Source organism: Micropterus salmoides, unplaced genomic scaffold (assembly GCF_014851395.1).
Source record: "Micropterus salmoides isolate LMB-PRFRI ecotype aquatic unplaced genomic scaffold, ASM1485139v1 Ms_hic_scaffold_6, whole genome shotgun sequence".
Lineage (NCBI taxonomy): Eukaryota > Metazoa > Chordata > Actinopteri > Centrarchiformes > Centrarchidae > Micropterus > Micropterus salmoides.
The window spans coordinates 27,513,513-27,530,258 of record NW_024044348.1 but is presented as its reverse complement, the minus strand read 5'-3'; the positions used below and the strand labels follow the sequence as shown (position 1 = coordinate 27,530,258).

The window sequence follows — 16,746 nt, the reverse complement described above, 5'->3', positions numbered from 1 at the left end:
TACCTCTACACTTATTTTACTTGGCAAAGAATTAATTCTTGGTCTGAGACTGTGGATATACAGTATTATGCCACAGTGGGTTGGCCTGATAGATGTTGTTTTCTCAACACATCTCCTACACACAACATCTCATCCATACCACCTCTCATCTAAAGCACAGCAGCAGGTTTGGCGCTCTTCCCAAACAATCAGGACCATACACATAACTACTCATGACAGACACAAGCTGTCCAGAGCCCACTGGCTCACAGCTTACAGTAATGTACCTGGTGTGCTGCCTGGCTGCCAGTTGAGATACCAGCAAAGAGGCCCAGCCCAGCCCATGCATTTGTACAAGGTTCAGCAAAGTTCTTATGATACGCAATTGGGTTAGTCACGCATTTTAAGATATTTGGGATATTTCAGTGTTCTCTATTCCACTTATAGAGATTTAAACTTACTTTAGCTAGACAATCCACTACAGTTATTTTTGTCAAAGTTACATTAATGTGTCGTGGAAATGTGAAAATGCAAACTCAGTTCTCATTACAAAGTGGACTGTACATCATAGCTCCTGAATGAAATTAAACCCCAAATAGACCAGATAAGTAAACATGAATATCATGAAAAGGATAATATGAGTCTAACAGCTCCTTGCATTAAAATGTAGCTGTTCAGCATACAAGTGTAATATTATTGTTATAATCCATTAATATAATACATGGCAATGACTTTAGTGCACTAATATCCAAACAATGTCAGTGAAAAAAACAAAAGACAAACACACCTCTTTTTATCCGAGTACAAATATAAATACAACATTTTTGCTGTTTTAAATAAAAGCACTGACCTTTCTGTGTACTGCAAAATTCTCCAAAACATTATTTCATGGAAAGACTAAAAGACTGAAACTGCAGACGAGCACCCACAGGAAAGAACTGATATTCAGGGGAGCGGGATTCCCTGGGGGCGGCAGATAAAATTACACAGTGGACTGCAGAGTTGTGGACCAGGTAGGAAAGGTCATTATGTGACAAAAGTTGCTCAGGGGACCTCACTGACCAAAACAGAAGGTCATGTAAGTAACTGGGAGCCCGTGGCACTGAAGAATGTTCTTCTTCCGACAACTGAAAGTGTCTCACTCATGACCCTCATGACCCCTATGCAATAACACAGACTTACAAGCAGCTCTGAGAAAAAGAAAAGGAATAATTTGCTTATTAGCAAATGTTAGCATTCTAACATACTAAATTAAGATGGTAAACATGGTAACCCATGTACCTACGAAACATCACAGCATACTGACATTAGCATCAAACTGCTGTCCATTATGTAAATGCTCCGTATTTGTATAGCGCCTTTCTAGTCTTTTCGACCACTCAAAGCGCTTTTACACTACATCTGCATTCACCTTCTTCTACACTGAGCCCAAGTGCTCAAACAGAAACTAACATTCACACACATTCATACACTGGCAATTCAGGGTTCAGTATCTTGCCCAAGGACACTTCGACATGCAACCAGGGGGAGCCGGGATTGAACCTTCCAATTAACGGCCAACCCGCTCTACCGCCTGAGCCACAGCCGCCCCCATATTATAGCTTAACTGAGCTGCTAGAATGGCTGTAGACTCTTGTTCTTGTCTTGTTCAAATATATTGAATTTACCCTTCGACAATTAAGTGTCAATAAATAAACAGATAAACTGTCTCAGTCAAATCTACAGAAGCTTGGGGCTAACAAATAAAGGCATAAAATACTCCAAAATACAAAATTTATGGAAGCCTTACTACAAAGGAAGAACCTCTTGACAAACAGCTGTGTGGACTTCTTGATTATTTTTTACTCACTCTTACTTCACAGTGTTTCAAAGTGAGCTCAGAACATTAATATTCTGTTTAAACTTTTATTGGAAAGTGTTCATCATAAGTTCCACCTACACACTGCATTATGAAACTAAAGTATTCTATCCTCTGAACAAGATAAACTACATAGTTGTCCTATTAGCATGAGTACAGTGTTTGGGTACATTAGGTGCAGGATATGGTGTGCATATATCAGGCAGTGTATAGTGTAGTACAGTTGAAAATGTTACCATGAAATGTAAATGTGTGAAATCTGTCATTGTCTGCTTTCATGTTTTGACATATATTGTAAATATATTCATCTATCAAGAAAATGCAACATAAAAACTATGAGCCATTATTTCCAGACATTACATCAAACATAGGTGTTACGTTGCCTATCACCTCCCGTTGAACAGCCCAATGGCAGCTTTGAAAATACACGTTATGTGGGAGTAAAGAAAATGTATTTCCATCTAGGCACATTTTATCCTGAACCACACTCCACTCTGTCCAAGACCTCAGCGGACTACAAGATCAACACACACATGTTAGATTAGGCTGTTTGAGCACAACGCCCGAGGATCTAAAACACACCCATAACTTGGCCAGAACATGGAGACATAAAGCAGATGTTCCCTGCTCCCACCAGCTGCTGTGGAGAACTTTGGAGAAGCTGGACATCATTGTGTATTAGTGTTACAGACTCATCGCATATGAGTATGCACGCTGTTGGTGGAACAGCCGAACACTGCAAACTATTCTACATCTTCCATCTTAAAGTCAGGCTCACTGATTGAATCAGTTTGATGACAAAATGTAATAAGTATGTCTTGGGGACGATGACATTTCACACGTGTGTGTTTTGCTGTAAAACCATAAACTAAAAAAACCTCTATTTCTTGCTGCTTAGGAAGTAAGTAATGTTTGACTCACATACAACGTAATATGGATTTCAAATAAAAAAAAAAGTTGAACATGAGTCAATTCACCCACCAGTCTTTTCAAAGCAACTTGGAACACGTAACTTGGTCTTCAGCACCATGTTCATGTTGTAGGACAAAACACCTGTCACTTCTGCAGAATTTACAAATTGCTTCGGGTAATTTCTTAGAACACTCAATTCAACTTCCAGAGAAACTTTTCGTAATTTCACGCCAGTGGATATTAATGAAGTCTGCCAGGCACATTAGCTCATTAATAATATTACAGATTAAACTATGATGAATTGGGGGACTGCACAATGGACTGTTCTGGCCCTGGTGTGACCAGTCTCTTATCTGACCTTTACAGATACAAGCTGTAGAAGACACAGGAGACACAGAGACCCTCATGGGGCAGGACTAAGACAGCAGATGTACATAAGCCTTCTTCATAATAGAGAGGTCCGTGGACCTTTTTACACTGTGTCAGTTTCCAATAATAGATTGAATTTTAATTTCTACAGACACTTAAGGGACTATGGGTCTTGAAAGACTTAATGACTGAAAAGACAGATTTCTGTAGACTTGTGAAACTGACTTTACTGACTGGGTTTTTTCATCTGCATGCATTTCAGGATATAAGGTAAACATAGGAGACACAGTGTATTCTATATCTCTGTCTGTGAGGTGTAGCCTGCTGCATCTTGAGCATTATGCAAAATCCGTAGCAACAGCTGTTATCTTATTAAACTGTGAATATATAATTCAGTATAGAGTGAATGGATAATTATAATTATAATGGCATTTCCAGGAACTATTTACTGGAGGGAGACTTTTCCCGCAGATAAGACTGATGAGTTTGAAAATGACACTGTTATAACGTTATATGGAGGAAGCTGTGTTGATATAGGTGTTCACTAGTAGTGGTGACACTGTGTGACTGATTGTTGTAAAAAGACGTCCACCTTTACTTCTAACACACACTTAAAGGGGGGGTAGAACCACAGAACTTATGGCCAACTGTTTTCACAAACTGAGTAGAACTTTGCAGAAAGAGTAAATTGAACTTGATGTGTAAAATCAGAGGAGTGCCCCTTTAATTTGACATACTGACTGATTTTCCTGTCTCGCTAGGGAAACACTTGCTCAAGCTAAATTTTTGAAAAGGGCATTGTACCCTTTTTTAAAACAGGGCAGTCCTAATGCAAGTCATGGAGCTCTCCTATACCTACATTTGTTATTATCCATAGCTGATAAACAGCATACATTACGCCAGTGTTTTCATGAAAAGAGCCAATTAGGCAGAATATCGGACCACTTGTAGACAGCATTTCTCCCAACAGGCTGAAAGACACCATGTGCTTGTCAGCTCCCACCCCCTGAACAAAAGAGACAAAGCCGTCCAACCTCTCCATCCTCCCACTGGCATTGAATAAACAACAGGGTAAACAGCGACGTGGGGAGAAAGATGAATGGTCCCGATCAGCGCCGTGGACCCTTCAGAATTTGAAAGGGAAAATCCACCCTAAAATGCAATTTACTATATACATGAATCCCATGATGTTAGACTCTTCAGATTAGCTTTGTGGACATGAACATATTACATTGTTAAATTTTCTTTTCTTTTCTGTTGCAAATCTCAGAAATCGATAGAAGGGAAAGCATAGAAATGGTCAGCTAATAACAAACCGTGGGAGAAAGTGTGTATATTTACTCAAGTACTGTACTTAAGTACAAATCTGAAATACTTTACATGAGTTTTTACCTTTTCTGCTACTGTCTCCTTCTACTCCACTATATTTTGGAGGGAAATATTGTACTTTGTCTCAACTAAATTTACGAGTTTACTTGAAAGATTCAATACAGTGTTGCTTCTTCTAAATAGCATTTGTAAATTCTTCTTTTGGTTTTATTTTTCAAATTTCAGATAAGTGAGAAAAGTTAATCTGAAAAGCTGGATTCAAAGCCGGCATAAGCATCAATAAAGAAATGGATAAATAATGTCAGTCAAACCTGTACAAAAAGCAAATTTACCTGACACTTATACTGAAAAGTTACTAATTTTTGATTTTAGATGACACAACATGATATGTTTATAAAATAGGGTCCCTCTTTCCTTCATATTTCCTTCATGTTTTATTTTGGGACACTTTGGAGGGGTCCCAGACGCCTTGGTTGGGAAACACTGGAGTAAACATCCCAAGAATATAAAATAGTTCAGTATAGCACAGGTATTAACAGTCTGACAATATCATAAAAAAATAAGAATTATAATATAATCATAATAGTCATAATCAGTAGGGGTCACAAGGGCCATTGTTCTATGGAATGAATACTTTTACTTTTGATACTTTTAGATAAGTATTTTTATATTGTTATATAAGTACATTTACTTAAATAAGTTAAATAGATAGAGAAGTATTTCTCCAACCATTAAAAATAAGAGACTGATACCTATTTATTATCTACTTTAATTTTTACATTTGTATTTTTACATTTGTTTATTTTAAATATCAATCTTTATAAAGCTGAGGTCAAGACTCATTATATAGAATCAAACACTACTTTGTATAAAATGTTTGTTGTTTTCATAACAATCACTTAGTATAAATGATGTTAATAAAGCCAGTGCTACTTTAACACTAAGGTGGCGAAAGAATTTGAATAGAATTAAGAACAATGTGTGTTTGTCCTTTGAGATAGTTTTATTTAGTTATTATTTACACTGTATCTTAATGACGTGATCGACAGTCTTCAAGAGTAAAAGCTTTTTTTCTGGTCGAGAGCAACTGTGAGCTCTAGTCATCTGTTCTAGGATGCGTTTCACCTTAACCACAGCATGGTATGACATTGCTACTGGGACCCGCTGAGCTGTGCTCTGTATGGGACCACGAGCAGAACTGGTTCTCTTATAAAAGCACAAATGGAGCAATGATTTAGGGCTATTCATGTAGGTCAAGAGAATAAATGCAGCTAGTTAAGATGAGACAAATTAGAGAGTCATGCTACGCCAGCAGAATCAGAAGTTCACAGAGAACAGTGATATTCACTGTTCTCCTGTACCTCTTACTTTGTCTTCACACACACAGGCTACAGCATGGTACCTCAGTAATGTATCAGCTGTTCTCACTATGCACAGATTAAAAATGGAAAGCTGGGAGAAAACTGGAGGTGGAGGGGGTTTGTTGGAAAAAAAGGTGTTCATTTGTAATGGTCGTGGATAATAAAAATCAATATACTGTGTGATGTACCACAGAGATAATTAACATAGTGACCTGTGTTTACGGCTGCAGAATGGACGTTCTATGGTCAGCATTGTGCAGCTGTGTTTAGCATGCAGGGTCAGAGACACCTCAACGGTAGCAGTGTCTGAGTGAATAAAGGTCATTATTGTAGAAATGAAGGCTCAGAAACACGGGAAACCGTGAAAGAGAGGAAACTGAGTGGAGAGAAGAGGTTGAGTTAAGAAAAATCCCCCCCATACGCAAGAAAACAAAAAGGAATGCAGTTTTTATACACTGGTTGAGACAGGAGAGAGTGAGGAAGAGAAGAAAGAAGATCCCTGATGGACTGTACTTACTTAGCATTCGCCATGATGCTGGGTGAGAGGAGAAATGTGGTGGTGGCTGTCACAAGGTTTCCACTCAGTAGGTCTACTGGCTCTTTTAGTGCTGCATTTCACCTTTTCACCTGATAGATGTTGCTTTCATGTCAAACCTGGGAGTACGAACAGTACAAATTACTAATGTTTCATACATGGCTCATAATAATCTTTGGAGAGCCACAAAGTGTGTTTTAGGCCAGATATCTGCATCCCTTCAGTATGACTTAAAACGGTGACTTTCTAAATACCACGACAGTTAGTAACATCACAGCTGACATAACAGTTGATGTTTGATAAAACAGTTCTAAGAAAATCGGTTAGCCAAGTGAAGCACCTTCTCAACTGCATCCTATGATAGGATTTCTTTAATCTGGCGAAAAATATTTTAAGATTGGTGGAACTCATTCCTTTCATCACACGCTTGATGAGCCATGAGGAACCTGTTCCAGGGCTTGTCCTTGAGTATGGGGTTAGTGACAGTGGTGAATGTCAAACTAACAGAAGCCCCAATTTTGTCGCTTTATATACATCACAAATGTTGTTGAATTCAATGAAAATGTAAGACACCATCACCAATGGACTAGATAGCCTATACTCCTAAAAGTCACCAAAAGACTGCTGTAACTCTAACATAAACTAACTTTTGTAAATGTGAACTTTCAGTCACATGCCTTGAAAGCATCTGCTCTGCTCATTAAACACTCCACAAACTGAGTCGGGTCAGACTTTTTTATTCCTACCATCAGAGTAATAACTGCACCTGTGATTAAAAAAAAACTGATTTACTTTTTGTTATCAGATTCAAAAGAGGAGAAACTCAAATAAATTAGGCCTATTTATTTGGAGTAAAGGACTTACCTGTGAGAGATTTACATTGTTGACGGGTAATCGTGCCTCCCGTTGCCCCCTTGCTGATAGTAATGTCTCCCTCGGTGGTGATGAGAGTAAGTGAAGCAGCAGCAAGCTCGCAGTGTGTGTAGGCTGCAGCTATCCTTAGCACTTTTGCATTCGATGAGCACCACTGCTGCTGCTGCTGCTGCTGCTTCCGCTGCTCGGATTTCAGTGCAAAACCAAAGAGGGGCTGAAGCTCAAATGCAAGAAGCATCGTCACGCGGCAAGATCATATTAGCTTTTAAGTGTTATTAAGACTGATCAAATAAAGACCCTTTAAGTGTGATCCCCCCCCCCCCCCCCCCCTACACCTCCCCCTATCTGGGATCGTTGAGGGTTTTGTGCGTGTTGCCGCTCCAGATCCAGATCCCGCTTCTCAGCCGAGGGTTTCCCCGGCGAGCGCAGCGGGGAATCCTGCGAAAGGAGCTGTCCAGGTGCTGAAGCGAGCCCGACGAAGCCTCGGCTAACGACCGACCCGCTTCCGCAGCAGCAGCAGCAGCAGCAGCAGCAGCACAGTGCGAATTTCAGCCAAACGCCATCAAAACACTGACGTTTTCGTGCCGGAGACTGACAGTAGCCTATGAATCGTGTGACATTTGCATCGCTCGGTCACGACATAGCAGTCTAAAAATGTTGGCCGCGCGCGTGTGAATATGTGTGTGTGTGTGTGTGTGTGAGAGTGTGTGTGTGAGTGAGAGAGAGAGACAGAGAGGGAGAGAGAAAGGCTGTGAGCAGATTTTCCCACTTCCCGATTGAGGCCAATTTGAGAGCGGATTATCGCCACAGATGATTTTATTAGCTTCACGCCTGGTAGGTCGTCCCTCCCAGTGTCAAGAGCGGGTTTTTTATGGTTTCCCAAAATAAAGATACATTGGGAATATAAATTGCCTTTACAGCAATTGGCTTAACCGTTTGTCATTCATCGGGATTAGCCAGTCGATGGTTAAAGCGCACATCAATCAATCTCAAGCGTCTCTTCCTTTATTTCAACACGCCTGGACGTGGGCTGCTGAAGACGTTATAGGCTGAGGCACATATTTCAGGGTGCGCGCAAATAACGAGAAGTGGTGATCTAAATTAACTGTAGTAGGCCTGTGGTTAGAACCGATGTGAGACACCCAGTGGGCTCAGGGACTGGGTCTAAAGGTGTAGCCTATATAGTGGTTTTAACAGTGCGGTTAAAGAAATAAACTGAAGAAACGAGCACATTTCTACTGAATGTTCGTAATTTATTGAGGGAAAAGAGCAGAACATGATTTGGCACATGTACAGAATATCATCATCTAAACAACCGAGTTCAATGAGCCATAAACACTAACTTAAAATACATTTTAATTTCCCCTTCAGACACCATAAGGGCAGATGGGTGTATTGTGATACAACTGAGACTTCTAATCATTTTTTAAAAGTAAAATATTTCTTGAAAACACCATTGTAACAGGGTGTATGGAAAACCTGAACTTCACATGCCCCCCCCCCCCCCCCCCCCCCCCCCCCCCCCCCCCACACACACACACACACACACACACACACACACACACACACCTCTATCTACACTGAAAATTGCACCTTCATGACATCAGGATATTTTAGTGAAGAAAAAGCGCAACGTTAATCAATGACAGGGCCATCAAGACAATAATGGATAAGTAATGGATTTTACAGAGACCACTATTCTATTGTATGAAGGCATCAGTAAAATATTTGGCTGTTTCAAGCGTGCAACTATGTAGTTAATCTCAGACTACACTATGGAAGACCCTTTGCGATTACTTTAGCAAAGGATACCAAATACATCATCATCTACACCGAATACATCACATTTCTTCTGACATTTGACATTTCTTCAATTTCCAACCACCAACAACTACAGTTCGAAACTGTAGTAGAGCCAAGAGTAAAATGAGGTTAAACAGAGTTTCTACTGGTCAGTGTCACTTCCACAGCTAACAGGGAAGCTGCTCTACCCTGTTCTCTATTCTGTCTGGAGCTCTGGAGATGAAGTAACCATTAACCATAGGTAGTAGATATAACCTGACATGTGGACACAAAAACAGGCACAGTACGATTCTGACCGACTTCCCTGTGTCCAATTAAACCATGGTAGATAGATACCTTGCAAAATTAATATTATTAATTTGTAGGCTATCACGGTTTATTTGTTTTTCCATCGGTAAGACAGAAGCATAAATATCATAAAGCCTACATAACAAGAAAGAGCATTCCAATCAAGATCACCTTGATTTTGTGGAAGAGGGACCACGCTCACATGAATAAAAGTGCCTGCGGTGAATCAACAACTATAACAATAGCTTGTGGGACACACAAGTGTATATAATTTACTCACCTGCAAAGCAAACAGACCATGAGGCCGATGTCAGTGGGTAAGATATGCCCTGAATGTGTGTTAAATTGGGGGAAAATATAAACACATTGTATTTTTATCACAATTGAATGTAACACGAGATGAACAGTTTGACTTTTTATGTCTGAACTTTATGAAACACCAGTTTTAATATGAAGCCGTGTTTACACACAGTCTCCGAGGGACAGTTTCCCAAATGATGCCATTACACTGATGGCTAAAGGGAGACTTGCTTTATGAGCAGAATGGTGAAAGCAATATTTTGTAATGTTTCAGGTTTCCGACCACTGTTGCAAACAGGAATGCGGTGGGTCTTTTTTGCCCCGTTTGTCCATTGTGACAGCAGGTCAGTCAGCCTAGATGGACCAGGGTCATGACTGTAGTGTACTCATGCTGCAGACTGTCCGTGTCAGTGTCGCACAGCGTGTAGTCATCTTTAATGATTCGGTCGCAGCCAATCTCGCCGTTGCCGAAAAGGCCGAAAAGCGGGGTGTTGGGGAACACCTTGTGGAAGGCGTCAGCTTCTACGTTGGTCTGGTTGTTGTAGTAGTTCTGGCCTCTCCCCACGCAGGCGAACATGAACCCTAGGGTATTCCTCTCTGGAATTTTGGCCGCCTTTAGCCGCCCGATCGTGGCTTCAGCCGCCTTTGAGTTGCTGACGTCTTGGTCCAAGAGCACAGACGCCCCCTGCACCTTAGGGCCACTCAGGGCCAGGCCCACCACACCGTATGCACCCTGGCTACAGCTGCAAAGTGACAAATGATTGGAGAGGGAGAGTGTGAATAACAGTGTGCAGAAAGAATGCCACTGTATTAAAATCATAACTTCCAGTAGTGATAAATGGGGCTGTTATCTGGCATTTTGAGATAATTGGCCGATACCTGCACTCACGAGGCTACCATATCATCCTAACTGACAGCAGATCTGATCTAAAACCATTACTGGCTAGCATTAAAAATATATATTGTTATACTGTAGAGAATAATGCAGTTGAATGACGTACCTTCTGACAAACTGTACCCCTCTCTCCCTATAACACCAATCACATTCTGAAATCTACAGTGTCCTGTGTTTTTCTATTTCAATAATTAATAAAAATTAAACAATATGAACTAAACTACTACTAAAACAACATGTTACTGGCTAAGATAACCATGTAGTGTATTAGATTGTACTCTTTATGGAATAATGGAATTATACATGACATTTCATTATTTTCATATTGGTATTATACATCGACCATTGGCCGCCCTGCTCTCTAAATATCAGCATCGGCCATTGTAAAACCCATTTGAATGACCAATAACTTCCAGTGGTGATCTATAAATTCGATCCAAACCTATTGGCAGGTCAATAAATGGCATAAAAGAAATAAAGATGTTAAACTTCAAAATGAAGTGAGATTAACAAAAACTGTTTGAGGAAGCCTCAAAGTATTTGAATTTGCAGGAAATCACTTGCAATTGTTATTTTTGCATTATTATTCTGAAGGTTTCTAAGAAAAAAACCTTGATTTAAGTGAAGGACATTAACTCACCAGTGTCTGGTAGGAGAGAAGAAACTTTCTACCAGCCCTCCAGCAATGAGAGCTTTGCTCTTGGCCAGCGGCTCCAGTATCTGGCTGAGAAAGCGTCCTCCTCCAGATTTATATGCCTCATAGAAAAAGATCAGGACCACACGCAGCTCTGGGTTGTCAACTAGTCCTGGAAAGAATATACAAATAAAAGAGTAATACAAAAACAAAGTTCTGAAAGTTTTGCATTTCTCAGTTTAGATTACTGAATAATTGCTGTGAGCCTACACACACCTGCTTCTTTCAGGGCTGTTGTGGAGATTGACTTCTTGCAAAAATGAAAGGGCTTGATGTGGACACCTTCTATGGTGGGGAACATGATTGCAAAGCCAGCCTCCCCTTCCTGGTACTCCTGAGGAGGGCTGGAGCAAGAGCCACTGGGAGTCACTGCACAGAGGAGCAAGTATTAAGCACCACAGACTATAAAGTTAGAGGCACATGCAGTAACTTACACACAAGTCATCTGTCATGGACGGTGAGTTGTCAAAAACTAAGGAACTTTTTTTTTTACTTTACAGACCCCAATGCAACCCCTATTGTTTGTTGCTTGCCGTGTTAGTTGCAACCATAGACAGCAAACATAGCATCTGTGGCATCACCCGATTTTCCAGAAGGGATGTGGAAAACTTGATTTGGGTTTACTGTTTGCTGCCATCTTGGAGTTGAATATGCTAATTTGGCCAGAGCAGAGAAAAACAGTGCTGAGAGGAGAAAAGCCACAAGCAACCACCGCTGCAGAGTGTGACACCTGTCAATACAGAAGACATTTTTTACATGCCAAAGTTGGTAGGTACCGGTCTAAATAATAAAATGAATTATGGCAGAATTCTCTTTAGCTTCAGGGTCCTGGTATTGTGCATGGCGGCTCACTGCTGGTCCATTGTTAATGTTATTAGTAATGTGTCAAAATGTCTGCTGTGAAAAAGGCCCATAGACTCCTCTCACAGCCTTAATATGTCTCCCAAATTAACAATGATTCTTACTAACTTCTACTAGAAAATAATGTTTTCTACTTTTTAGTGAGAAGAGGAGTTTTTGGTACAGGTAGTTTCTTGGAGTGAGCATCTAGTAACCATTAGAAAAACTGCACCTCAAGGCACTAATGTTTTCACCAATCAACTGTGTTGTTGTATTTTTTCCAAAAACTCAGGACAGTGTATACTAACCACAGAAAACCAACCTATCAACACCCCATTTACACCTGGCATTAAAATGCAGATACGTTACCCAGATATGGAAAAATGCATGTAAATGCAAGCTGTAAATGTGACACGATCGAATCGGTCTGACCATATTTGGATCTTAGGTATGTGAAACACGATCTGTAGCCTAGAAAGCACTGGTTATCTGATCTGCTGTTAACAAAGCACATATAACGTATCTAGTCACAGAGATCTTTACACTTCGGTACTGCAACACAAAGTGACACAATATCTTTGATACAAAGAAAGAAATAATCACATAGGTTATAAAGTTTCCTCTAAACCAACATTTTTTAATGGGAGTCTGGGGCGCATTTGCCGCCACCTCAAATTACTCACGCGCAGGTTTTGCTTTGGAGCATAGAGACCCGATCTCAATAAGGATAACAAGAACACATGAAAAATACCAGGTGTAAAAACAAAGGCAAGATAGGGTTGTCTATTTTCCGTGTAACGTGTCCAGATACAGATCACATTTTAGTACCAGGTGTAAATGAGGTGAGGAAGAAGGTTTAGCAGGTGGATGAGCCACCATGCAAATGAAAAAACAGGCTGTGCAGTCAAACATCTACAGGTTCATAAGACAGACAGCCTCATTCACCACTCCTACACCTTTTAGATTTAACTATTAACCTTTTTGCAACTACATTTGAAAATTACAGTAAACCTTTCCATGTATTCAAAATGAGCAAATACTCCACATTTGCATCTCATTTATTCCCATCCTCGAGCAAGTTAGAGTTTATAGAATTCATGAAGTGTTACACAGAAATACTATGTTTAGGTGTACCACAAGTCATCTTTGTTAATATTGTGCAGCCCCACTGCCAACATGCATAAATCATTTGTTGTAATCTAGGCTGTATGGCAGACTTATTACAAGTAATCTATAGATCCAACCTTATCCAATCAAACATTTCATTCATTTGAATTAGATGTGACTGGTGACCCTGTGGTGACCCTCAGCTGCAATATCACAAAATGAGTGTTATCACAAACAGCTGAGACTGCCATTAAACCTGATAGACGACGGGAGCCTGATAAGCCATCATCTTGAGGAAAAAGAACGTAGCTGATGGAGAGTCACTTCTCCGCGGGGTTGTGATTATATGGAGAAATGGGGAGCACAGCACCGAGCAGACTAGGCAATCTATCATAGGGAGAGGCAGGGAGGTGCCAGCCACCGGTGGTGCTTTCCAACTAGGTAGCAGAAGTGGGGATTAATGCGTAGTCCTCTCTGCTGAAAGGTGAACTATTCCTCTTGGATATACTCATGACACCTGGTTAGCTTTTTTTCCTACAGCATCCTAGCAGATGAACATACTATGGTCACATTTTGTACCAACAAAGCTTTGAAGTTCATTTAAGAAACACGCTTAAAATAATAATGAATTCAGTGATTCCCTGTGGCTACCACTGGTTTCATTGGGGGTGTTCTCTTCTATATGAATGAGGGAAATATAAGAGAGACAGAAAAGAGCACCACTTACAGACTATGCCTGGTGTAGCAATGCCCATGATGTCACAGCCTTTGGGGAAGAGCAGGTTCAGTTCTTCAACTGTGTCTATACTGTGGCGACTCTTCTTTGCTTCGGAAAAGTTGAGGGAGAAAAAGCATTAATGAGATAGGTCACTGTTTTATATGTTAATCATCTTAATAATAAATTAAAGCTGGGGTAGGCAATTTATTTCAGAAGCATTTTTTGTTAATTTAAAAAAGATTCTCATCCTGACATAAATCTAATGCTCTGACACAAAAATGGCAGTAAATCAGGTATCCGTAGCTGTCACAGGACTGTAATCGGAATGGTCAATCATTTAATTCAGTCTTAACTAAATGAGTGGCTGGCTTACATGGCTGTCTACCTACCTAGCTGCCTTCCTATTTGGGTACACTCACTGGGCTTGTGTTTTGGGGGAGTGGCCGTGAAGGAAGGCCAGAAGGGATGGGGTGGGATTTTTTTCAGTTAGATACTCTAAAAATCTAGTTGTCTCTTGCTAGTTTCTCCAATGTTGCCTACCCCAGCTTTAAGCAAATATTGCTGGAAATTAGAAAGTCCTTAGTGCAATAATTTGGATTCAGAGATATTTACGGCAGCAAAGCATCTCTTTCTTAACAGTGAGACTATAGGTTTATATTTTTTAGCATTTTAGCAATTATCTGGCAGATTCTTATTTTCTAGATTAATGGGCAGGTCATATTAAACTGCAGTTAACCATAGCAACTAAGATTATGTATCACAGTATGTTAGCAATTTACTCTCACTGATGACCAACAATCCAGCAGGACTTAAACTGACTATAAACTAACAACTTCAACACAGGTCTTTGTCTGGTATTTAAGACACACATAATACAAGGTTTTCTATGCATTTCAAATTTTAGAAATACTCTACAGCTACTTATACACAATTATGATGCTGTTATGATACAGCTAAATCGGGATTTGATGGACATGCTAGAAGCATTCAGAATAAATATTATTCTGACAAAAGGGCAGCACAGACCTAGCTGATTCCTGTTTACGCCTCTGCTTCAGCTATCTCAACACTGTGAACTTTAAAACATTTACCTTAAATATGTCTTTGTTTAGTTGTCCCTTTTCCTGAAAGATTGTGTTACACCACTTAACTCATATAGGACATGTCTTTCTACGAACACAACTCAAACAATTATGCCTGACACAGATGAGCACTTATCGGACATTCTGTCTAATGAACACAATATAATAAAGTCCAAGAGCACTGTGTACTGAAATTTTATACAAACCTTTACCCTGTCTGTAGCAATACCCTTGCGCATTGAAGGCCTCACAGTCTACCATTGCCAGAACAGTTTTGGGCAGGAGAAACACTTTCTGAAAATAATAAGAAGCAAAGGGTTACACTTAAAATAGTGTTTCAATTGCTTTCTGGACACATTTGGGACCAACAAACCTACCACTTACCACAGATTTTAAGTCATCTTAACTTATGAATGAAAAACATGTGGATAAAAAGATTTTTTTTAATCATCTCCTGAACACATTTTAGAGCAATCATTTCAAGCTGAGCATACAAGTTGAGCAAATTTTCAAATCAATCACTATCACCAGGGTGGTGTTTACTTTACTTTTTTACTATTATGCATATCAATTCTGGCAAACGAAACTGATGCGGTTTTTTTACTGTCCTGTTACTTTCACTTGATCTTGAGTGTAATGATTTACCTCCACGTCGTCAGCCAGGTTGCTGCAGAGGACATGTGCATCTGTATTAGATGGTCCACATGCCGACACCCAAGTCAGCTCCTGCTGAGTCCTCAGCACTCTCCGGGCACAGTTTCTCCACAGCCTGCAAACACTGAGGAGACCCACAACATTCAGCTCGTGGAGGAGCGCCTACCACCTATCATGGATGGGTTCATATCCATCCCCTCTCTCCCCTCCCTCTCCATCATTACCAAATAAAGCAGAAATGCCAAAAAAAAGCTTGCTTGCTTTCTTGATCGAAACTTGGCAAGAGTTAGCTAACATTAACGTTAGCTATTAAGTTCGTGCTTTTGACAAGAAACACGGCTGAGCAGCTAAAGGCAATTAGAAACAATGTACAGTGACTTATAACCCGACAGTCTAGCTGCCGCATTAGCTTTCTAAATGTCCCCTGTGGTTCTGAAAATTAGTTTCACTCCCATTCTCTATGCTTCAAGTCGACAGCCATTAACGTTAGCCGAGTTAACTGTTTAGCATACGAACATTACCTCCATTACTTCCTGTTAACTTACCTCGCGATACGGAGAAGCGACTTGGTTGGTACGAACGTCAGGATTCGCTCAACTACTTCAGCAACATTGCTGAGTACATACGCAGCCTTGCTATCTTGTAAAGAAACGGTATAATCTTGATTTTCCCCCATATTACTCTCTCAAGTTGGTTTTCCAGCACAGCTGCCCCGCTACGAACTTTCACCTCCGTTCTTCCACTGCTGCCGAGGTGCTGGAGGTGACACACCGCCCCCTGCGGCGAGGAGGAGCTGTAGCGGTTTAGTTTCTTCTTCTTTTCTTAGTTAATGGCGGATTGCAAAGAACTTTTAAGTGCATACCGCCACCTACTGCACTGGAGTGTGTAACATCATATCACTCAACTTCAAACTCCAATAAGGTGCTCTCATATAATCTGTTCACCAACCCAGTGTCTTTTAAATAATGCCTTCCTGGTGTTTCTTATCCCCTTTTCTTCTCCTTCTGTTCCCAGTACCCCCATCAGATTGCATTCCTGCCCTGCCTCCTGAACCCTATCTTGAAATCTATCCTTCCAACTCAAACAATATGCAGTGCAAAATGACATGTTCAACATTTTCTTTAACCCCACACTTACCACACACTCCCC

The 16,746-nt window shown here is 40.4% G+C and overlaps 2 protein-coding genes across 3 annotated transcripts in view; both read right to left on the bottom strand.

The window, feature by feature from the left end:
- LOC119889793 (transmembrane protein 266-like) overlaps nucleotides 1-7,546 on the bottom strand; it is a 48,319-nt gene extending 40,773 nt beyond the window's left edge. Inside the window, exons 1-2 of the mRNA XM_038700614.1 lie at nucleotides 7,208-7,546; nucleotides 6,326-6,462 (exon numbers count right to left, since the gene is read on the bottom strand). Of these exons, the coding sequence (XP_038556542.1) occupies nucleotides 6,326-6,339 (14 nt within the window). The 5' untranslated portion in view covers nucleotides 6,340-6,462; nucleotides 7,208-7,546. The remainder of the gene's footprint in view (nucleotides 1-6,325; nucleotides 6,463-7,207) is intronic.
- A 2,163-nt stretch (nucleotides 7,547-9,709) lies between these two features.
- fbxo22 (F-box protein 22) lies at nucleotides 9,710-16,352 on the bottom strand. Of its 2 annotated transcripts, none has more exons than XM_038700603.1 (7): nucleotides 16,143-16,352; nucleotides 15,589-15,721; nucleotides 15,150-15,237; nucleotides 13,871-13,969; nucleotides 11,413-11,565; nucleotides 11,143-11,308; nucleotides 9,710-10,350 (listed from the first exon to the last, which is right to left on the bottom strand). In XM_038700603.1, exons 1-7 carry the CDS (start codon nucleotides 16,271-16,273, stop codon nucleotides 9,957-9,959), a joined length of 1,164 nt encoding a protein of 387 aa, XP_038556531.1. In that variant the 5' UTR covers nucleotides 16,274-16,352; the 3' UTR covers nucleotides 9,710-9,956. The 2 variants fall into 2 exon arrangements, with proteins under 2 accessions (XP_038556531.1, XP_038556532.1); XM_038700604.1 differs by having other exon boundaries at nucleotides 15,156-15,237.
- Nucleotides 16,353-16,746: the final 394 nt, after the last annotated feature.